Source organism: Peromyscus californicus, unplaced genomic scaffold, assembly GCF_007827085.1.
Source record: "Peromyscus californicus insignis strain IS unplaced genomic scaffold, ASM782708v3 Scaffold_4__1_contigs__length_199733344, whole genome shotgun sequence".
In the NCBI taxonomy this organism is placed as follows: domain Eukaryota; kingdom Metazoa; phylum Chordata; class Mammalia; order Rodentia; family Cricetidae; genus Peromyscus; species Peromyscus californicus.
This window is the reverse complement of record NW_026294562.1, coordinates 76,107,476-76,131,167: the sequence shown is the minus strand read 5'-3', so window position 1 is coordinate 76,131,167 and position 23,692 is coordinate 76,107,476. Positions and strand designations below refer to the sequence as shown.

The 23,692-nt window shown below is 49.1% G+C and overlaps 2 protein-coding genes across 3 annotated transcripts; one reads left to right on the top strand and one right to left on the bottom strand.

Annotated features, from left to right (window-relative positions):
- Positions 1–3,586: 3,586 nt before the first annotated feature.
- Znf771 (zinc finger protein 771) lies at positions 3,587–13,576 on the top strand. 2 transcript variants are annotated; one of them, XM_052763285.1, is made up of 3 exons: positions 3,587–4,121; positions 4,497–4,646; positions 12,572–13,576. In XM_052763285.1, the coding sequence occupies exons 1-3, from the start codon at positions 4,008–4,010 to the stop codon at positions 13,382–13,384; spliced, it is 1,077 nt and encodes a 358-aa protein (XP_052619245.1). In that variant the 5' UTR covers positions 3,587–4,007; the 3' UTR covers positions 13,385–13,576. The 2 variants fall into 2 exon arrangements, with proteins under 2 accessions (XP_052619245.1, XP_052619247.1); XM_052763287.1 differs by having other exon boundaries at positions 4,070–4,121; positions 4,484–4,646.
- Positions 13,577–15,666: 2,090 nt separating this feature from the next.
- Positions 15,667–18,655, bottom strand: Dctpp1 (dCTP pyrophosphatase 1). The gene is made up of 3 exons (XM_052762702.1): positions 18,474–18,655; positions 17,660–17,770; positions 15,667–16,104 (listed from the first exon to the last, which is right to left on the bottom strand). Exons 1-3 carry the CDS (start codon positions 18,575–18,577, stop codon positions 15,804–15,806), a joined length of 516 nt encoding a protein of 171 aa, XP_052618662.1. The 5' UTR covers positions 18,578–18,655; the 3' UTR covers positions 15,667–15,803.
- Positions 18,656–23,692: the final 5,037 nt, after the last annotated feature.

Below are 23,692 nucleotides of genomic sequence, written 5' to 3'. Positions count from 1 at the left end.
AGAAATCAGTTATCCAGACTCTTGTGAAGTTAGATGCATACTTGAAATCCTGGGACTTTGCAATCTGCCCCAAGGGCCCTTAGAGGCTTGTGTCTCCGTGCACAGGAATCCTGTTGGCCCTAAATGAAGCCCTTAAAGGGGCTTTTGAAGGGCCCTTCCTGAAGCTTTGTCTTCCTTTTCTATCCAAGCAGACCCCAGTGAACTTTGTAAAATTCTGTCAGGCCATGTCACCGCTCCATTGAAAACACTGTGATCACTCGGTGCTCTCTGTAAAGTATAACTCCTGGGCTGGGCAGATGGCGCCCATATAGTGGCTTACAAACCAGCCCTAGCTCCAGGTTCGGGGGATCTGATGCTGTCTTCTGAATTCTGCTGCACCAGGCATGCACATGGTGCACATACATGGATACAAGAAAACATAAACTACACATAAGATTTTGAAATCTTAAAAAAAAAAAGGGGGGTTGTTTGTTAATCCAAAAGATGCAAGGAGAAAGACCACCAACCCAAATCCTGGCCAAATTAATTAAAGCAAGCTGTTTATTCCTGTACATGGGTTGCCTCCTCCTAAGGCAGGGTTTATGAGGTCAATGTCAGATTTGAGGAAGACAAGGTTTTTATAGCTTAGGGGTAGGGGGTTTCCAAATGGGGGATTTGGTGGGCAAAATAGGTTACAGGAGCAGAACATAAGCATAAGTTAATCATCACCACCTAAAACAAAGACATCGATTGCAAGGTTGTTGAAACAAGATGGTCATAACAACCTTTTGAAACAAAGGTAGGGTTGCCAGACGATGATCGATAACTTTTTGAAACAAAGGAATGGGTGAAATTTCCTGGAACAGGCAGTATAGAACCATTTGTAGTTAAGGTTATACGTGGGGCATGTCCTGGTCCTTGAGAAACATTTAATCAACAGAAATGAGCCGTTGGTCTGTACCGTAAGATGGTTTTTGAGTCTAAATGGAGGCCTGCTGCTTCATCAACTGTTAGCATTAGGCCCTCCACTGCATTGCTTTTTATAGAGAGAAGGGCTCTCTGTTGCTGTCCTCCACTGAGAATTCAGCTAAGACACTTAAAACTGAAGTTTAGAGATCTGAAGACGACTGATCCAGAATGGCTGGGATAAGCAGCCTATTGTGTCCTGCCATGTGGATCTTTTAAGTTTTAATGAAGATTCTGGGGTGGAAGGCATATTCAGGGGAGAAAGATGCCTCCTTTTTCACCTCCCCTCATGGTGGATCAGACATTTTTAGATTTTTTTTTCCACATTCCTCTTGAAAAACCCACAAACAGAGGAGGGATCAAAAACACAGTGCAAATAATGTATTGAAGGAGGTCTTTGAGGAGGCAGACCTTCCTTGGTGCACATGTATGACAAAGTGCTGTAGGGTCATAGTTTCTTTTTTCTTTTAACATTTATTTATTATGTATACAGTGTTCTGCCTGCACACCAAGAGAGGGCACCAGATCTCACTATAGATGGTTGTGAGCCGCCATGTGGTTGCTGGGAATTGAACTCAGAGGACCTCAGAAGAGCAGCCAGTGCTCTTAACTGCTGAGCCATCTCTCCAGTCCCCTGGTCATAGTTTCTTATATAACCAGAACCTAACTGCCATTTTAAGAATATTTAACTAGGGTTGGGAAGAGGGCTCAGTGGCTAAGAGCATTTACTGGTTTTGCAGAAGACTTGGGTTTGGTTCTGAGCACCCATATGGTGCCTTATAGTCATCAGTTACTCCAGCTCCAGGTGATCTGACGCCCTCTCCTGACCCCTGGGGGCTCCTGCATGAATGTGGTGCACATACACGTACTCAGGTACACACAAATACATATTTAAAAAACAAACAGCTGGTCGGTGATGGCACATACCTTTAATCCCAGCACTTGGGAGGCAAAGGCAGGCGGATCTGAGTTCCAGGCCTGACTGGTCTACAGAGTGAGTTCCAGGACAGCCAGGGCTACACAGAGAAACTCTGTCTCAAAAAGCCAAAGACCAAAACAAAACAACAGAAAACTTAATTAAAGGAGCTGGAGAGCTGGCTCACCAGTTAAGTGTTTGCTGCTCTTTCAGAAGAGCAGAGTTTGGTTCCTAGCACCCATGTGCATCCCTCACAACTGTCCTTAACTCCACCTCAGAAGATTAGATACTTTTTTTTTTTTTTTTGCCTCTTCAGGCACCTGCAAGCATGTGAGCACACACAGACATGTGTCTTTAAAAAAAAAAAAAAAAAAACAAAAACTGCAAAGAAGCATTCTGACACCTGTAGTTGGTTTTTGGTTTTTTTTTTTTTTTTTTTTACTCTTTACTCTTTGTTCTTTGGGGGGCTCGCCACCCAGCTCCCAAGTAAATACAGAGACTTATTACTTATAAATGCCTGGCCTTAGCTTGGCTTGTTTCTTGCCAGGTTTTCTTAAATTATCCCATCTACCTTTTGCCTCTGGGCTTTTTAACTTTCTTTATTCTGTGTATCTTTTCTTTCCTTCTTATTCCATGTCTGGCTGTGTAGCTATGTGGTTGGCTCCTTCTTTTCTTGCTCCTTGATCTCTCCCTCTTCCCAGCTCCTATTTATTCTCTCTGCTTGCCAGCTCCGGCTATCCTATCTCCTGCCTAGCTATTAGCTGTTCAGCTCTTTATGAGACCAATCAGGTTTTTTAGACCGGCAAAGTAACCCAGCTTCACAGAGTTAAATGCAATATAAAAGAATGCAGCACATCTTTACATCATTAAGTGTTCCACAGCATAAACAAATGTAACACATTAAAATAATATTCCACAACAACCATCAGAAGACAGCCATCAAGGTAAGCTAGAGCTGCCTGTTCAGTTACATCATGCAGTACTTCCCTCTTTTTCCTTTTGAAATGGACACTTCTATATTGTTGCCCAGCTCGCTTTGAACTCAGGATCCTCCAGAGTAGCTTGGATTACAGAGGTGAGCCAACACACCCAACTTCAAATTTAATTTTCTGTTCTCAGTCCTATCAGGAGCTGATGCCCTTGGGCGTCATTAGATGCTATTTGTAGTATTCCAAGTGTGTCTTTGAAACACAAATTGCTCTCTCTGCTTTTATCTCCCCTCCCTCCTCCCCTTTTGTTTTTTAGATAGAGTCTCACAATGTAGGCCTGCTTGGCCTCGACTTACAGAGATCCACCTGCTTCTGCCTCACTAATGCTGAGCGACACCCTGCCCAGCTAAAAATATCTAGCGGGATAAGCAAGATAGTACTGTAGTATTGTAGACTGGATTTGACCTTGGGTTAATTTTCCACCCACACTACCTGTTGTCAAAAATGCTTCCTTACTGTGTAACTTAGGCAAGTCAGTCCTCTCTGAACCATCTTGAAGTGCGTGTGTAAAATGGGGCTGTGGTCCTTTATGCAAAGGAAATGTGACCAAGTGTGTAAAACAGTCAGTAAACTGGCACGAACTGGTACACAAACCAGACACCGTAACTCCGCTTTGGAGGTGGGGGGAGGGGCAGAACTAGACCTAGACTCGCCACTAGACCAAAACTAACCAGGGATACAACACAGCGAGACGCTGACCCAAAAGTCAGAAACACCACACGGTAAACCAAGGGGGCCGATTGGACGGCCGTGGATCTGGGCTATGCGGGCGAACAGCAAGCTGTCTGGCAGGCCAGTAGACGAGAGGGCGACGCGAGAAGAGAGGAAAAAGGAGGGGAACGAAGAGAGGAGGTAACAGGGCCGCTCTCCAGGCGAGGCGCCAGCGAGAGGCCCAGACCCGCGGCAGCGCACGTGGCCGACGCGGGCGCAGCAGTCTCGGTGGGGCGTCGAGACCCAGGAGCGGCGGAGACCCGGCTGAGGGTGGTCGGAACTCGGCTGCAGGGCCTTGAAGGCCGGGCTGGGCATGTTCGGTTCGTTAGGAGTTTCCCGACCGCCGACACCTCCGAGTCCAGGCTCCCCCTCCCCGGGCGGTGAGGACACAAGTCCGGGCCTCCGGCCTCTCCCCTAGGGGCGGGGCCAGGCGTACGAGCCAATGAATGGCCGCCCCTGGGGCCCCGCCCCGCCCCCGCCTCCGGAGCCGCGGCCTTCGCGGAGCACCCAACCGCCCCTCGCCCAGGCCCGGGGCCGCACGAGCGCCGAACCTCGGGCTGGTGAGTGCGCACCCCACCCCAGGGCCTCAGCTCCAGCTGGCCTCCAGCCCGTCCCTTAGCCCTGGGGTCGCCGACCCAGGCCCCGGGGAGTGACTCAGCGCGAGGAGGGTGGCAACTCGCGGGAGCTGGAGATTCGAACTGTTCGGGGCCCTGAATACCGGGATGAGTGGGGTGAACGGGTGTCTTCCGAGCTGGGCCTTGGGCAGTGCCGGAGCGTGGGGCCGGGCTAGGGTGGATGGGCGAGGACTCGACTCGGAGCCTGGACAAGGCGGGGGAAGCCACGGCTGCACCGCCTTGTCTGGGCCGGGGCCACAGTGGGGGTGGGGTGGGGGTGGGGGGCGGGTCCTGAGCCTCTGATCCAGCGCCCCGCCTCAGGACACCAAGATGCCTGGCGAACAGCAGGCAGAGGAGGAGGAGGAGGAAGAGATGCAGGAGGAGATGGTGCTGCTGGTGAAGGGTGAGGAGGAGGAGGGTGAGGAGAAGTATGAGGTGGTGAAACTCAAGATCCCTGTGGACAACAAGGAGGTACGTGTTACACCCTGATCCCACCCCCACCCTCGAGCCTGTGCCAGGTTCAGCGTCCCTCAGACAGAAGTCAGGAATCCTACCCCCAGCCTTCTCCTGGATCTCAGATCTAGAACCTCGGGATTAGCCCATCCCTCTGCCCACTGCCCTCGACCTGATCGGGACAGATGCTTTGGCTCCCTGTGAGAGTCAGGCGCCATCCTGAGTGCTGCATGGGGACACCGTGCTGAGTGTTTCCAGTCTCTTTGCAGCTTGATGTCCATAAACTCACAATCCTGGGTCCTGGGTCCAGATAGAGAGGAGTGGCGAAGGCCAGAGGTGAGGGAAGATTGGGTCAGGCAACAGTAACAGCTAACTCTTGCATAGTTTATAGAGTGCCAGAGGCTATTCTGAACACCTCCAGTCTGGTTTGTTGGTAGTATTGACTCCATTTTACAGGTGAGGAACTGAGGCACAGGACAGTTGGTAACTGACCTAAGGTCTCAAAGTTAGTGAGTGACTGCTCCAGGCAGAAAGAATGGCCCTTTGAGTGGAGAACTATGAGCCGGTAGTTCCCTCATACTTCAGCATGGCTCCGGGTAGGTCGGTTGGCAGACCATACTGGGAATCTGGATTTTCTTCTGAAGGGATCTGAAGGTATTAAGGACATCAGAAGGAGTTAGAGCCTGCCATTCGAGACCTTAACTGTCACCAGCTATTCTACTTCCTAGAGCTGCCAGGACCCTGGGCTGTCCCTGTCTGAGTAGCCTGAGTCCAGCTGAAGGGCTCTTGCATCCTTGGGTTTCAAGGCCCACACCCCAGGGGGGAAGTTCTAATACCCTCTAGTGGACATGGTGAGTTGTTGGGGAAGGGGACCTGCTCTCTAGGCCTCTTCGCTCCAAATTAACTTTGAAGCCCTATTTTTTCCAGCTTTCTTGGCTTGTTGTCTTAGCACAGCCCACCTTTCAGGCTCTGCGGGTCCTGCCTACTTCTTTGGTCTGTACATTAAGTCCTAGGGCTCTAGAGCTTAGGGTGGACTTCCATCCCCATCACCTACCTACCAGCTGACAAATTTTCCAGCCTTGTTAATTTTTCTTGTGGTACTAGGATTGAACCAAGGCTTTACATGTCTCTGTACTGTAGCCAAGCCCTTTTCCTTTGAGACAGGGTCTCAATCAAGTTACCTGGGTGGGCCTAGAACTTGTTCTATAACACAGGCAGGCAGGTAGTCCTTTGACCTCAGCCTTCCTATTAGTTGTGAGATTTCAGGCCTGAGAAAAGCTACTTGGCTTTTTCTCTATGCCTCAGTTTCCTTGTTAGTAAAAGGGAGAGCATAGCAGCGTTTACCTCTTGGAGTCGTAAGGACTGAGTGGATACATGAGTTAGGGCTGTGTCTTGGACATGAGCATTGTGTAAATAGTTCTGTATTTTTTTGTATATGTGGGTGAGTGGTATATGTGAGTGTGTGTACCTGTGCACGTGCCAAAGCTGGACAAGGATGGCAGGTGCCTGCTCCATCTCTCCACCTTATTCCCTTGACAGGGGGTCTCTCACTGAGCCTGGAGTTAGGTTAGGCTGGCGGCCTGCAAACCTAACTAACCTCCCCATATCCTCCACAGCACTGAAGGGTGCAAGGCTCAGCTACTATTTTTTGTTGCTGTTGTTAATTTGTTTTTTGGGTTTTTTTTTGAGATGGGGTTTCTGTGTGTAGCCCTAGCTGGCCTGCAACTTGATCTGTAGACCAGGCTGGTCTGAAACTCAGATCTGCTTGCCTCTGCCTCCCAAGTGGGATTAAAGGTGTGCACCACACCTGCCTCCAACTATTTTACTTTATTTAATTTCTTTGAGAGAGGCCCGCATATGGAGGTCGGAAGACAACTTTTGGGAGTCTGTTCTCTCCTTCCACCATGGGTTCCAGGGACAGAACTTGGTTCTTGAGGGCTACATGACAAGCCCTGTTACCTTCCGACCTACCTCGCTGGCCTGCCATTTTTATCAAAGGCTTTTTTTAGGCTGATCTCAAGTTGGACAGAGTTGAAGGCAAACTACTCCAGGCAATGGGAAAGACTTCAAGAGAGGGTCTCCAGTGTGGACCTTGGAGACTTGAGTGACAAGGAGAGGTGGGAGGAGGCAAGAGCTAAGGCTCAGAGAAAGTGATGCTGGAAGGGTCCGCGGGGCCAAAGTGTAACAGGGTTAAAACACGACAGGGCCGCAGCTTGGGCATACCGTGTTCCGTCCTGCTGTGACATGGGAAGTCTTAAGCCAGTCAATGAAAAGAATTGGAGTTTCTATTCAAAAGAATCTCTGGCAGGGGGCTGAGGATGTGCCAGCCCATAGAGTTCTTGCCTAGCATGCAGCAAGTCCTCACCCCCAGCACCACATAATCAGGCATGGAGGCATACACCGTGGTCCCAGTAGGTCCTAGGGAGGTAGAGGCAGGAAGTTCAGAAGTTCAGGGTTGGGGCCAGAGAGATGGCTTAGCAGTGAAGAGCATTTGCTACTCTTCCAGAGGACCTAGGTTCAATTCCCAGCACCCACATGGTGGCTCACAACCACCTGTAACTCCAGTTCCAAGAGATCTAGTGCCCTTTTCTGGCCCCCCATGGACACCAAGCATAGAGGCAAAACATTCAAACACATCATACCTTTTTAAAAGTTCAAAGTTCTATTCAGTTATGTAGTGGGTTTAAGGCAAGCCTACATGAAACCCTATCTAAAAAAAAAGAAAGAAGAAGAAAAAAAAAACTAAACAGCCAGATATGGTGGCTCATGCCTTTAATCCCAGTTCTTCGGAGGCAGAGGCAGGCGGATCTCTGTGAGTTTGAGGCCAGTCTGGTCTACAAAGTGAGTTCCAAGACAGTCAGGGCAATTATAGAGGGACCCTGTCTCAAAACAAAAAACAAAATAACAAATACAAAAATATTGTCTGCTAAGGCTAGTGGTCTGTGTTGAACTAAAAGTAACAGCAGCAGTAAGAGAAAAGGGTGTTTGGGTACCCACCACTAAACTAGCTGAAGCTGAGAGATAAGAAGAAGGTTTATCATGAAAGTCATAAAAGGTCCATTGGGCCAGACTGTAAATAATGTCAGGTAGCAGTCAAATCCTAGCTCTACCATTTACCTACTTTGCCTCAGTTTCTCCAAATGTAAAGTGGGATAATAAGATCAGTGAATGTGCTAGGCATGGTGGTGAATGCCTTTTTATTTTTCTTCGAGACAGGGTTTTGTTGTGTAGCCTTGGCTGTCCTGGAACTTGTTCTGTATACCAGGCTGGCCTCAAACTCACAGAGATCCACCTGCCTCTGCCTCCCAAGTGCTGGGAATAAAAGCATTTGCCACCACCACACTGGCTGGTGTCGAATACCTTTAATCTCAGCATTCCAGAGGCAGAGACAGGAGGATCTCTGAGTTTGAGGCTGGCCTCAACAGGTGCCCTTACCAGCTGAGCCATCCTGCTAGCCCTGAATGGAACTCTTTAAATAATAAATAAATACATATCTTGAAGGAGTAGAAACTCCCCCCCCCTTTATCATTGGGAGCTTTATAAAATGAAAGTCGTTTCTGCAATGCTGGAGGTTGAATTTAGGGTCTTCTGCATATTAGGTACCACTGAGCTATATCACCAGCATAAAATGAAGATTTAAAAAAATGAAGATGTATTATTTATGTGTACAAGCATTTTGCCTGCATGTGTGTGTGCATCATATATGTGTAGTTCTCATAGAGGCCAGAAGAGGGTATTGTAACCCCTGAAACTGATACTTGTGAACTACCATGTGGGTTCTAGGAACTCAGTCCAGGGCCTCTGCTGCAGTGGCCAGTGCTCTTAATCACAGAGCAATCTTTTCAACCCCTAAAAAGAAGATTAGGACTCAAATCTTGGGTGAGGCTTAACATTCAAGCTGTCCTCAAACCCTGTATAGCTGAAGAACTAGAATTCCTGGTTTTCCTGTTTCTACCTCATAAATGCTGGAATTCCAGGCCTGGAGTCAGCTGGAATTCACGGTAGAGTGGAGGCTGGCCTTGAATTTCTGATCTTTCTGCATCCACCTCCTGAGTACTGGGATTACAGTGGTATGCCACCATGGCAGGTGTATGCAGTGCTGGGGATTAGGCCTAGGATTTCGTGTGTGCTAAGTAATGACTACTGACTGAGCTACAGCTCCGACCTGAGTCTGTATTGTTCACAAGTGCTAGACTGTGGGCCACATCCTGGAGTAAGGAGCTAGCCTTGGGGGTGGTGTTTTATACTTTGTAGGAAAAGAGGAAGATTTTGACTTAAAGGGTTTAGGGGAGAAGACAAGCTGCCTAGGTGAATTCACACTTCAACGTGAGGTTAGGATTGCATCATGACGAAGAATGATAGACCTGAGTTTAAACCCTGGTTCTGCTATTTATTAGCTATATGGCCTTGGGTAATCAGTTGATGTCTGTGACTTATTTCTTCATTTATACGATGGGGCTAAAGTACCTAGCACAAAGGGTTATGAAAATTTCATTAGCTTGTTTTGAGACAGGGTCTCACTATTTAACCCAGGCTAGCCTCAAGCTCATGACCCTCTTGCCTCAGCCACTCAAGTGCTAGAATGATGGTTACCTCTCCAGGCCTTAGCAGTGTCTCAGGGAGTTAGACTCAGACCATTACCAAGATTCCACTCCAGGTGCCCGAGGCCCCTCCATCTGGGGATGGAGGTAGTGATAACTAGTGGGAAGGATTTCTTTCTCCTAAGTCGAAGAAGCCAGTGTGAGTAGGTCTCCAGGTTGGGCACCGTCAACTTGAAGGATGCTGGGGGAAGGATCTAGAAGAAAGGTCATCTCCACAGTGTCTTATGTTGACACAGACTCAGTGGATGTCAAAACCAGAGCAAGGGAGGACAGTGTGACCCTGAGTAATTCAGACTGGAACTCCCCAGTGTTCTTTAACCGGGAAGCTTTCTTGGAGAAGGATGGAGACTAGAGGGAGCCTCTGTCTGGTCCTGGCTGTGAGTTCAGGGGAGTTGCATCTCCTCATTATCTTCTCATGCTTTGTCAACTTAGTCTGTCTAAGCCTTGGTGTTCTCTGCTGTCAGGAGGTAGACCCTGTGATCCCTGTACTCAGCAGGTGGAGGTAAGGGGATTTCAAGTTCCAGGCTAGCCTGGGCTATATGATAGCAAGGCAAGAACCTCTCCATAAAACAAACAAAATAAATAAATAAACAAAAGTAAACCTGCATGGTGGAACACACTTGTAATCCAACAGTCAGGAGGCAGATTTTGTCCATGAGTATGAGGCTAGCCTGGGCTACACATTAAGATACTGTCCCACCTGACTGAGGGGTAACAGGAAGATTTATTGTAATACCATACATGTCAAAGTCTGACATGGGGCTCTTGACTACAGAAGCCCCTTTTAGGCATTGCATTTCAAGATGCACATACCCTGCCATGAATGCCCAAAACTTTGAATGGTTTCAAATCATATATATATTTAGGTTGTTGTTGAGATAGGTGCTTGCCATATTCCCCAAGCTGGCCCAGAACTTGTGATCATCCTGCTTCAGTCTCCTGAGTCCCGGGATTATAGGTGTGCTCTCATACCTGGCCTGTGTTTTTTTCTTTAGGTATATACCTATGATACAATTTAATTTCTAAATTAGGCATAGTAAGAGTTCAACAATAATAACAGAACTATAATAATATACTGTAATAAAAGTTGTTTTAAACTTACAAATTGTTTATTTTTGGAATTTTCCATTTAATATTTTCAGACCGTGATTGACTGCTGGCAGCTGAAACTGGGGCAAGTCAAACCAAGCTAAGGGAGGGCTATTGTTATTAAAGGCAGAGCTCTCTTGGCTGATTGCTAATTTCCCACATTGTCTCATGTTCTAGTTTGAATTCCAAGCCACTTTCTGTTTGATTTCTTTTTTGTTTTGTTTTGAGATGGGGTCTCTTTATGCAACCCTAGCTGGTCAGGAACCCTCTATGTAGACAAGACTGCCTTTGAACTCACAGGAGATGCACCTGCCTCTGCCTCCTGAGTGCTGAGATAAGTCCTATGCCACCCCCACCTGACCACAAAGCCAGTGTCTCATAAAGGACTGATGGCCTTCGAGTTTCACTACACTCCAGCTTCTGAAAGAGAAGGTCCTGTTCCCTGTCACTTACCGTCCTTGCGGTGTTCCCTCCTCTTTAAAAGGAGAGTGGCATTGGATTGAATACAGGAGAGGCAGCACATGTCCTGTCCTGTGTGCCAGGTGATTCTCTGATCACGAATTAATGGGGTTTTGTGTGTGTGTGTGTTTATTTGATTTGATTTTAAAATACAGGGTCTATGTAATCTTGACTGTCTTGAAACTTGCTATGTAGACCAGGCTGGGCTGGAACTCACAGAGATCCACCTGCCTCTGTCTTCTGGGTGCTGGGATTAAAGGCATGCACCATCAAGCCCAGCATGAGTTAATGTTCTTAATTACTTGGTTCACAGTACTCATCGTACTTACTAGGGGATCATTCCACCCCCAGTATCCTCCAGTTCTCTTCCCCACCAGGAAACAAACTATACCTCACTCACAAACTTCCTTCACGGACAGGAAGTCTATGCCATGCTTTCAGCCGTCTATACGTGGTATTTTTCTTTTTTATTAGAAGGGAGTAATGTGCCTTCAATATTCCTCTTCACTCTTTAGTACAAAATGTTTCTGCTTCATCTGCTTCTTACACAGCATTCTTTCCTTTTCCTGATTTTATCTCTAGAAGTCCAGACTGGCTCAAGCTTCACAACTTCAGGCCTCAGAGCAGCATTTGGCCTCTTCTTCACAGCTTAAGAAAGTGCTTGCTCTTAAAGGTCTGTTGAGAGCCTGGTCCTGGCCAAGCTGTCCCTGTCCTGGCTTCTGCCCACACTCGCCAGCTGGCTGCTCCAGTTTCCTCTGCCATCCCCTGGGTGCTCTCTTCAGCCTCTAGGCTTTAGTGACCACTCTAGGCTGAAAACGGCTTGGTCCTGAGTTCCTTACAGCTCCAAGCAGATTTTACCTCCTCCCTGCTCCCCTCAGTAAAAGGCAGCTCCACCCATGCAGTTCTAAGCCTAAAGGCCTTACATACTTGGGGCCAGGCATGGTGGCCCACGTCTTTAATCCCGGAGGAGGGGTAGAGGCAGGCAGATCTAATTAAACCCTAGTCATTTTGAGTCTCACATCAAGGCCAATTTGTTACCATCTCTTAAACTGTAAAGTGGATAAAGAAACGGACATCTCACTGGCTCCACTTTCTACTAGTTTCCTGGGCTTAGAGCAACTAGTCCTTGGTCAGATGAGAGCAGTTGCCTCCTCACTAGGCTCCTGGTTCTGTCTTTCCGCCTTCATTTGGGTTCCCAAAGAGCCTTTTGAAATGTGTGAGCTAGTCACTTTCCTGATGAAAATTCTGAGAAATCCCTTATAGTGGTTCTGCGTGTCAGTCCTCCCCGTGGCCCGGGGCCTGTCACAACAGTGTCTTCCTAGCCCCACTTAACTCTGCAGCATTCCAGCTGTACCAGCGGTCATAACCTATTACTCCTGTAAGCAGGATTCTCCCGAGGGCTAAGGAAATTGGTAGCTCTCAGTCACTGCTACATCACAAGCACTTGGGTTTTGAGACAGGGTCCCCGCCAGACTGGCCTGGATCTCAGGATCCTCCTGTCCCACTGCTGGTCTTACGGGCACCTAGCACTTTATTATTTAATGTCAAATCCCCAGTGCGTCTTAACTCTACAACCTAGGACGTGCCCAATAAATGTATGAGTTAATACAAGTAACTATAATGCCACCCGGCATTGTAATGTATTAATTCATGTAAGGTGCACAATCACGGAGGCAGGCACAGCTTCCTATTTTACAGATGGAGGAACTGAGGCTCAAAAAATTTGCGTTGTGCAGGAGACCAAGGTTTCCGCTGGGGCCTCTTAAGGCTGACCTGTCCTCCCTCTCCCTGCAGGTCGCCAGCCAGATGCCAGCGCCGTCGGCCGACCCGGCGCGCCCCCACGCGTGCCCGGACTGCGGCCGTGCCTTTGCACGCCGCTCCACACTAGCCAAACATGCGCGCACGCACACGGGCGAGCGTCCCTTCGCGTGCACGGAGTGCGGCCGGTGCTTTTCGCAGAAGTCGGCGCTGACTAAGCACGGCCGCACGCACACAGGCGAGCGACCCTACCAGTGCCCAGAGTGCGACAAGCGCTTCTCCGCCGCCTCGAACCTGCGGCAGCACCGGCGGCGTCACACGGGCGAGAAGCCGTACGCATGCGCACACTGCGGCCGGCGCTTTGCGCAGAGCTCCAATTACGCGCAGCACTTGCGCGTGCACACGGGCGAAAAGCCTTACGCGTGCCCGGACTGCGGACGAGCCTTCGGCGGAAGTTCGTGCCTGGCGCGCCACCGACGCACGCACACGGGCGAGCGCCCGTACGCATGCGCCGACTGCGGCACGCGCTTCGCTCAGAGCTCGGCGCTGGCCAAGCACCGGCGCGTGCACACGGGCGAGAAGCCGCATCGCTGCGCCGTGTGCGGCCGGCGCTTCGGCCACCGTTCCAACCTGGCGGAGCATGCGCGCACGCATACGGGCGAGCGGCCCTACCCGTGCACGGAGTGCGGCCGGCGCTTCCGCCTCAGCTCACACTTCATCCGCCACCGACGCGCGCATATGCGGCGCCGCCTCTACATCTGCGCTGGCTGCGGCCGAGACTTCAAGCTACCCGCCAGTGCCACAGCCGCCACGCCCACCGAGCGCTGCCCGGAGTGCGAGGGCAGCTGAGCCACGGCGGGGCAGCGAGGCGCACTTGGGGTTTGCACCCGAGTGGCTCCTTCCGCGCCTGCACCTGGGTCGGGGTGCTTTGGGACTGGGCGACAGGGAGTGCCCTAGTTGGGGTCCCTAGAAACCGTGCCCCGTCCCCAGCTACATTCCCTTGGCCTTTCTGAGTGAATAAAGTATTCTATCCTCACCTCACCGGTGCCTGTGAGTGAGGTGGGTGGGAAGGGGAAGAGCACTAGGGATAACGGAAGCAAGCGGGGCTGTCAAGTAGCCTAAAGGGATTCCTGCGATTGGGAGAATCACACACCTGCCTTTGGCTATGCCTCACTCAGTTCTGAAAAGAATCATAAACAGGACATGTTCATGACTAGATGACTGTGTTGGCCTTTGGGGGTCAGTGCGTCAAATGGGGAGAAATGGGGTTATACAGACTTAAGGACTGCCTCCTGAATTTTGGGATTACGAACTTGCACCTCCACAGCTCGCTCCAAACCTCATTTTATCTTCACTGTTGCGGACAGCTAGTGAATGGCGTAGCACGGATAAGGAAATTGGCGATCACAATCCGGTGTTCACCAGAACTGTGATGGGGGAAAGTAGGCAGTGATTTCTCCGGGGTGTGTGTGTAGGTATCTCTATATATTAGTCTTGCAGAGGCTCTGGGTTCCATTCCAAGTATCCATAACTCCAGTTCTAGGGGATCCAGAGCCCTCTTCTGACTTCCATGGGCACCAGGCACTGACATGGTACACATACACACATGTAGACAAAACATTCATCCATATGAAAAAATTTGTAGCCAAGCTGCCCTCAAACGTGGGTCCTTGTGTCTCAGCCTCTTCAATGCTGGGATTACAGTTATGGAATTAGTGATTTTAAAAAAAATTTGGGGGAGGGGACTGTGTGCGATGGTGTGTGTGTGTGTGTGTGTGTGTGTGTGTGTGTGTGTGTGTGTGTGTGTGTGTGTAGGTGAGAAGACAACTGCAGGAATTGGTTTTCTTTACCATATGGATCTCTGGGATGGATGAGGCTCTGGATTTGTGCATGCTTGAGTGCAGGTGCCGATGGAGTCCAGAAGAGGGGGTAAGATTTGGAGCTAGAGTGACAGGCATTTGTGAGCAGCCTGATGTGAGTGCTGGGAACACAGCTTCAGTCCTCTGCAAGATGCTAGGTGTGGTGCACGCCTTTAATCTCAGCACTTGGGAGGCAGATGGATTTGAGTCCAAGGCCAGCCTGGTCTACACAGCCAGTTCCTGGCCAGCCAATGATACATAGTGAGACCTTGTCTCAACAAACAACAAAGACCAAAAAGAGGAGCAGCAAGTGTGTAACTGCTAAACATCTCTCCAGCCCTAGAAGTCAGTCGTCCCCCCCCCCCCCCCCCCCCCCCCCCCCCGTTTTGTGGTGTACACCTTTATTTTCCATCATATTTTCAGTATTTGAGAATTTCACACAATGCATCCCAGTCACACTCACTTCCTATTTCTCCCGGGTCTGCCCTCCCAACCTTGTGCCCTCCTACCAAAAAAGCAAAAAAATACACCAAGTCCAATCTGTGTTGCCCATCTACTCCCTGGAGCATGGTCACACTCCCAGTGTCCCGTCCGTTAGCGAAAACTGAGTCCTCCCCACCCACCTCCAGAAGCCATCAACTATGAAGTGCTATACTCCAGCATCCCTATCAAGTCATGTTTTAAGATTTGTCAGGATGGTAGAGCAAGTCTTTAATCCCAGCACTCTGGAGGCAGAGGCAGGCGGACCTCTGTGAGCTCAAGCAGCCTGGTCTACAGTGAGTTTTATAAGATTCTGTAGATTTGGGAATATAAAACTAAAGGAGTTTTAATATAAACTGTTTTACCTGGGAAGGCAAGGGACATTAGAGAAAAGGACAGGGGGGGTGCTGGGTCCGGACCCCTCACTTTACTGATGTGGAACAGGTCGAGGGGCAGGTACTCACTACCACTGCTTTCTCTGCAGGACCCCTTTTTGGGAGGCAGGCCTAGGTGTCTCAGGGGAAGTGGTGTGTCTTGGGTCACACACTGCATAAATCATTCAACACCATCTAGCTGGAGAGGAAGCACAGACCAAGCCAGGTGAGAGGGGTGGGTGGCCTTTACTTACACCACGGGACCAAGGAGGAAAGGAAGCTATATTCTGCACTCATCAAAGACTTGTAGCCCACATTTACTTCCTGTTTTCTGCTTTTCTAAGTCTTAAGTTGAAAAGACAAAATAACAACTGGCGAGCCCTGCTTCTCTGAAGGCCACCCAAGAAAAATCTAGAAGTTGTTGCCTTAAATCATTTTATTGAGAGAGAAAAGACCAGTAGACTATCTTTTGGAGACTCTTGGGTCTCACTCAGACCCATGAGTTAGTATGAGTGGACCAGAACAAGTCCATCTCTGCTGTTCAGACACCGTTTTCTAGGTAGAGGCCTGGCTTTTCAACTCAGAGGCAGGGTCTGCAGCCCCCACAGGCTGCTTTTCTGAGATGGTCTCTTGGGGCAAGTCTGTGTACTTGCAGGCAGAACCTCGGGAGAGATGGACTGGGTAACGTCGTCGGTTGGTGTCCATTTTGGAGACCACTGCTCGAGGTAAATCCACATGACAACGGGCTGCTAATGCTACCAGGTAGATGAGGACGTCACTAAGCTCCTCTTGAAGGGCTGCTCGTTCCTTTGGCGGCCAGGCTTGAGGACCAGGCTCTGCATCAGACTTCCACTGACTGGAAAGAGAACAGGACAGACACACGAGCTTGTTAGTTCAGCCGGCCCGCCTCCAGTCTATCAAGTATCACACTTCCACAGCCCAGAAAACCCCTCCGAGGTAATCTACCTGCCTGGGCTCTGGATGGAGCCAGGTGGGGAAGAGACTGGAACAGGTAACAGCCAAACCCCCACGACTACCCAAGCCAAGGGGGGACCAGGAGACACTGTTGGGACACTTGGAAGGTCTAGGCTATTTTGCCCTAGCCCTAGCTGCTGCCATTCCAAACCAAACCCCAGACCTAGGTCAGTGCAGAAGCTGAATTTATCTTCCTGTTAACTCATCTTTACCCATTAATCTCCCACCCAAAGCCACTACCACCTTTTCTGTTTGCAGTCACTGTTCATTCTCGGGTCTCAATTCAGAGGTTACCACCTCAGAAACTCTTGCTTCCTCATTTCCCTTCCGCTCCCATGAACACCTGATCCTCCAGCCTCTTCCTCTCCAGAGCTGGGATTTCATCCCACGCCACATCTGACTTTACTCTCCTTTTACCCCACGCCACAGTTCCAGATCATTTAAAATTAGCTCATGTATTATCAGTCTCCTTCCATTACGGCCCGAGTCAGCCTGGTCCAAGGCCCCATCTTTCGGTTCCAGATGACCTAACCCACAGCTGATGCCAATTCATCTGTAAAAAAGCAATGGCCTGCTCTCAGATGTCGTGTGTGCTCTCTGTTCTTCAGCTGCCCAGAGGTAAGGCTACTCCAGCCTGCTCACAAGTCTACTCCACGCTCTCGGACGACCAATCTCTGCAGGCACCGAGATCTTTCTGCAACTCAGGTTATCAGGCCCTCTGTCCAAACTCCATCACTTTCTAGCTCCAACCTTTTCTGCCTGGGTTTGCCTCCACCCTCATCCTCCATAATTCCATCTTCTTCAAAATGCCTACGATGGGCCAGACACTTGGGACAGACCAGAGAACAAGAACAGATACAAAGTCCTCATATTGAATTGGATTCTCCCAGGATTTAACCTGCCCTTTCTTGCCTCACTACTTCCTATTTTTAAAGAATGTATTGATTGTGTGTGTGTGCAGGCACCTGTGTATCTGTACGTGCACTACATATATGCAGGAGCCTCCACGTCCAGAACAGAGTGTCAGATCCCCTGAAACTGGAGTTATGGGCATTATGACCTGCAAGTGGGGTGCTGGGAACTGAACTCTGGTCTTCTGCAGGAGCAGGAGGGGCACTGAGACATCTCAGCAGCCCCTCACCACCTCTGAAGTGGAAGTTCCCTGTCTGGCAGGCCTCTGGGCAGGTCCTATTTTGGAATTCCTTATTTTCGGTCCACACAGGGGTAAAGTGCTGGTGACAACTGTCCTTCTCAGTCCTAGGTCGGCTCACTTTTTCTCTCCCCGGAAACTGGGACCCTCTGTCATCTCCATATCCTCAGCAGCAGCACAGAATACAGCAATAAGGAAAATCAAACCCGCCACTGTGTTTGAGGCTCAGATACATGCTTCCCTCCCCGAACAGCAGCCTCTTCCAGGAAGCCTCCCATCTACTCACAAGAGTTCTGCCAGCTCGCCCACTTCTCCCACCAAGGCTAGGAGCAAGTTCCGAGGCTGGTGGAACTGCTCCCAGTCCCGCTCTGCGGCAAACTCGGCATGGAGGCGTCGACTGGAAAAAAAACAAAGGGTGGTGGGTGGTTCAAGTCCCAGGGTTGAAGAGCGAGGGACAAGACGCAGGGCCCAGGCCGGTACCGGGTCGGGGCATACATAGAGATGGGGCATAAGAGGAACCCCACAGTCCGTTTTTGGATGTCCTTAAGTTATTACCTCCTAGCAAGACTTGTTCTGATCATCTGGAAATGAACGCGCCCCTGTACAGATTTTTTAACCTCAAGCTAAATTGTGCACCACTCTTCATTATTCCATTTTTTGCTGCTACTTCTGCCGGTCCTCTACCTTAACGCCCTTAAGTTTGAACGCCTAAGTCCAGCTAATCACCGGATGCAGTTTTGAGACAACGTCCCCTGGGGGCCTTCCTTGATATTCTGCAAGAAGAAATAACATCTCTCTACACTTCAGCCTCCCCTGTCCTCCCATCCTCACTCTTGGGGTGCACAGGCACCATCAGACCTCCGTTATCTCCTCAAAGTTGGACTAAAGGTTGGTATGAACATGCCCGGGGGCGTCACTCATTTTCCCCGGCTTCAGGTGGTGCACCGTGCAGATGAGGTTTGGCTAAGCTCGCCAGAGGTCCACCAGGAGGGCCCCGACGGACAAGAGCATGTTCTTCTTGCGGACCACGTGGAGGGGACCTCCCCACTACGACAAAAGGGCCAATCTCTTCACCCGAGGCAGGACAAGGACTTGCTTACATGTCCTCAAGCGTGGGCTCCGGGCTGAAGCTGAACGGGCCAGCAGCAGCAGCAGCATCTTCTTGCCCCGCATCACCACGCGAACCGCCACCAGCTTGGGACATCCCGCCCACCTGCCCCAGCCACGCGGGAGCGAGCAAACACCGCGCCACGCTCGGAGCCGCCTCCAGGGTCCCGGCCAATCATAGCGTCTTGGTGCGTTCCCGGGGCGGAGCCGGAGGAGGGCCCACTCAAATACGTGGATTTTTGCTACGGTCCGCCCCTTATCCGGACTGGACCAATCTGCGGGAGCTTCAAGTGTGTTTTCTTCGCCGGTCCCCTCGAGTTCTTCCGCCCGGGGGAAACTTCTTAAAGGGAAACGGACCAGTTCAATCTGGGAAAGAGACAAGAGCAGAAAGCCTAATGCGACGTTGTTTGCTTAATGAACGCCAGATGGCGCCAAAGTGAAGTGGCAGGAGCGGAGGAGGCGTGTCCGCTGCAAGCAAAACCCTACAAGTGAAGGACCCAATGTTTGCGTTGTCTCTTAGTTAGGAACACTGCTTAAGGCTCCAGAACAGCCTTCACACAATTTGAATGAGGTCGACCGGAAAGAGTGCAGACTGCCAGACACAAGGAGGACCCAGGCGTTGTATCCCGTGTCAGTGTCCTGCTCCAGCGGATTCCAATGATTGGAAGCAAATAACCCATTCTTGTCCTACAGGGAGAGGAAGGCATTCCTCCTCTTTACCTGCAGCACAGAATACAGGACACAGAAATTTGTGGCAGGTAGATAGGGTCTGGCCTCTTCCCACCTTTCCAGCTCCTTGGGTCACTATCACAGCCTTACATAACACACGAGGACACCAAACTCCCTTACGTTAGCGAGTTTCTGAAGGCTCTTTTAAAAAAAAAGACATTTGTATTTATGTATTTATGTATGTATGTATTTATTTAGTGTGTGTGTGTGTGTGTGTGTGTGTGTGTGTGTGTGTGTGTGTGTGTGTGTGTTTTGTTTGCATGTCTGTGGACCACTTGCGTGTCTTCTGCCCAGGGCAGCCAGAAGAGGATGTCAGGTTCTCTGGAACTGAAGTTACAGACGGCTGTAAGATGCCAGTGGGTACTGGGAATAGAACTTGCAGGAACATCAAGTGATCTTGTCCTTGGAGTCATCTTTCCAGCCCCTCAAGATTTTTTTCCTCCTTAAAATCTATAAAGAAAATTGTGTGTATGTGTGTGGCTGGGTATGTGCACACGAGTGAAGTTGTCTGCATAGGTCAGAGATGTGGAATCCCCTGAAGCTAGAGTTATCGGCAGGTGTAAGCCACCCAGTGTGAGTACTGAGAACCAGACCCTGATCCCTCTGCAAGAGTAGCAAAGGATCTTCATTGCTGAGCTGTCTCCTCAGTACCCCCTTTCCTATTTTTAAGGGTGCTGGAATCCAACCTAGAGACTTGACCTTACTAGGCAAGTGCTGGATCCAGTCCACTGAGCTACCCCAGCTCTTGAGAGTTCTTTCTTTCTTTCTTTCTTTCTTTCTTTCTTTCTTTCTTTCTTTCTTTCTTTCTTTCTTTCTTTTTGTTGTTTTTTTTTGTTTGTTTGTTTGTTTTTTCGAGACAGGGTTTCTCTGTGTAGCTTTATGCCTTTCCTGGAACTCGCTTTGTAGACCAGGCTGGCCTCGAACTAACAGAGATATTCCTGCCTCTGCCTCCCAAGTGCTGGGATTAAAGGCATGCACCACCACCGCCCGGTGAGAGTTATTAATTTCAAACCTGAAGAATCACTGCATCATTAACCATGGCAAGAATGGAGTTACCTAAGAAGAGGCATTTTTTTGTTTTTTTTTTTTTTTTTTGAGCCAGGGTTTTACATTGTAACCCAGGCTGTCCTGGAACTCACTATGTAGCTCAGGCTACCATCAAACTCACGCCAATCCTTCTCCATCATCTTCTAAATACTGGAATTATAGGCATGAGGCTCTGTGCCCGCTGTGAGTTTAAGGCCACACTGGAAACAGAGCCAGGCAGTGGTGGCACACACCTTTAATCCCAGCACTTGAGATCTCATGTCTTTGCTTGGGAAAGACACACGCCTTTAATACCAGGAAGTGATGGCAGGAAGTAGAAAGGTATATAAAGTGTGAAGACCAGGAACTAGATAGAGGCTTTTAAGCTTTTAGGCTTTTAGCAGCAGTTCAGCTGAGATCCATTCAGGTGAGGACTCAGAAGCTTTCAGTCTGAGGATTCATGGAAACAGGATTGGATGAGGAGTTGTTGAGGTGAGGTTGACTGTGGCTTGTTCTGCTTCTCTAATCTTTCAGCATTCGCCCCAATACCTAGCTCCGGGTTTTTTATTGATAAGACCATTTGAAATTCATGTTACACATAAGTAAATATAATAATTTTTTATTAAAAATCCACAACAAATAAAAATAATAAAATTAGAGCACCAGATGGGGTGTGGTGGTATATACCTTTAATCCCAGCACTCAGGAGGTAGAGGCAGGTGGATCTCTGAGTCTGAGGCTAGCCTGGTCTATATATGTGTTGCATAGTATTGTTTTAAGGTGTGTTACTTTTGTTTATGTTGCATTTGTTTAATTCTGTGAAGCTGTGTTACTTTGCCTGTCTAAAACGCCTGATGGTCTAATAAAGAACTGAACAGCCAATGGTGAGACAGGAGAAAGGATGGATGAGGCTGGCAGACAGTAAGAATTAATCTGGGAGGAAAGAGAAAAAGATCAAGGGACTAGTGAGAGAAGGAGGACTCCAGGGGCCAGCCACCCAGTTACACAGCAAGCCATGGAGTAAGAATAAGATTTACAGAAGTAAGAGAATGGGAAAAGCCCAGAGGCAAAAGACAGATGCGATAATTTAAGGAAAGCTGGCTAGCAACAAGCCAAGTTAAAGCCGGGTATTTATAAATAAGAATAAGCCCCCATGTGTGATTTATGTGGAAGCTGGGTGGCAGGCTCTCAAAAGAGTAAAAACCAACAACAACACATGAATTCTAGGGCCAGCCAGGTCTAAACAGTAAGATTTGTTTCAAAATTAGAGCAAAAACAAAACTGCAAGTCTTCACTGGAACCTCCTTGGAGAGCCCTTCACAGGGATGCTGTGTGCCTCAGGTTTGGAAGAGTAACAAATGAGGCTTTTAGAGTCTGAGCTCAGGGAACCTTTGGAGGTTGGTGAGGAGAGTCAGGGTCACCTCTGCATTCTCCCCAGGAGACTCTGCCTGTGAGCTTCTGTAAGGCATCTTTTAAGAACCTTTTAAATGTATTATTACTGTGTGTGTGTGTGTGTGTGTGTGTGTGTGTGTGTGTGTGTGTGTGTGTGTGTGTTTGTGTGGCAATGGGCATCTTGAGGTCAGAGGACAACTTTATGGAGTTGGTTCTTGCTGCTGTGGGTCCCAGGAATTGAACTCGGGTTGATAGGCTTATGTGGCAAGGGCTTTTCCACGATGAGCCATCTTGTAAAAGCATCTGGCAGAAACATCCATGGTCCTTTGTCACAGTAGCATCCTCTGAAGAGAAGGCCAGTCCTACAGGGAGGGAATGGATATGAGTGTGCACGTGGCCTCATTAGCTGTTCTCTTATTCCCAGGCTCTTCCCTCTTCCCCCATATCCAGTCAGTTTTCTCCAGTCTCCTTAGATATACCTTGGCAGTCCAACCTGCCTGCTTTAATTAGGGCCTCAATGTATTTGGACTTGTCTTTCAGTTCACACTTGTCAATAGCCCTTTATAGACCTAGCCTCCCAAGAAATTGTATCTTTTCAAACCAAGAGTGACTCTCTAGCACAAGCCAATAAATATTTTACAGGATGTCTGGCTTGGGTCAGGCAAGCATGTACATGCTTGCATTCTCTCTGCTGCTCTCAAAAGAGTTTGGCCACCTTCCCCAATGGTCCCAGTATGGCTCTCTGGGAAACTGGAATGGAAGAGGTAATAGCTGCTTGAGAAGACAGTGGTGAAGGTTTATGGCTAGGCAGATTATGTGATAGCAGAAAGACTTGCCCTGACCAGTGAGACAGAGACAATAGGGTATGCTGGGATACTAGGAGCTGAGGGCTTGGGTACCCACTGCCAGTGCCCTTGAGAAGATCTTTGCTAATCTTAGCCTCAGTTTCCCTCTACAGATCATAGGGATCTGGCCTAGGTGGCCTCAAAGGACCCTTCATGTGTGGTGGGTAGAATGGGACAATATGTATCCGTAGCTACATCCACCACTGTATTAATCTTGTTATAATTTTTCAGGAGGACCAAGTGCTGTGGGATGTCCTGTATGCTGTGAATATGTGTTGCTCTGATTGGTTGATAAATAAAATGCTGATTTGCCAGTAGCCAGGCAGGAAGTATAGACGGGATAAGCAGACAAGGAGAATTCTGGGAAGAGGAAGGCTGAGTGAGGAGATGGCAGCCCACTGTCCAGGGAGCAGCATGTAATGGCACACAGGTAAAGCCATGGAAAACATGGTGACATATAGAGTAACAGAAATGGGCTGAGTTTAAGTGTAAGAGCTCGTCAGTAGTAAGCCTGAGCTAATGGCCGAGCAGTTTTAATTAATATAAGTCTTTGTGTATTTACTTGGGGGATGAGAGTGGGAGAGATTTGTTCTGACCACCGGCCGGCTAGGACACAGGAAAACTTTCAGCAACAACCAAGGATGGAGACTTTAGGAATTTCTAGCTTAGCCCTTTCAGGCTGAGGGGACTCCAATAACCCTAGAGGTCTGTGATTCTACCCCTGTCCCCCCTCCACACATGCTGAAATCTAGTCAGAAGATCCCACACCTTCCCTGCCTCCCTTTATTCACAAAGTTCCTCCATCTGGATGCCTATCCTCTTCTCCACAATCCTAACGTGCCCATCCCACAGAGCCCTGCTTAAAAGCTTCTCACTCTGGAAAGCCAAATGCTCTAGAAAAAGGCAAGAGTTTGGGTCAGAAGGATTGACCTCCATACATGTGTTCTTGATCATGCGCGCACGCGCGCGCGCGCGCACACACACACACACACACACACACACACACACACACACACACACAGTTGTAGAACATTATTTTAAGGTGTTTCTTTTGTTTATGTTACATTTGTTTAACTCTGTGAAGCTGTGTTACTGTGCATGTCTAAAACACCTGATGGTCTAATAAAGAACTGAACAGCCAATAGCAAGGCAGGAGAAAGGATAGGTGGGGCTGGCAGGCAAAGAGAATATATAGAGGGAGAAATTTGGGAGAAAGGGAA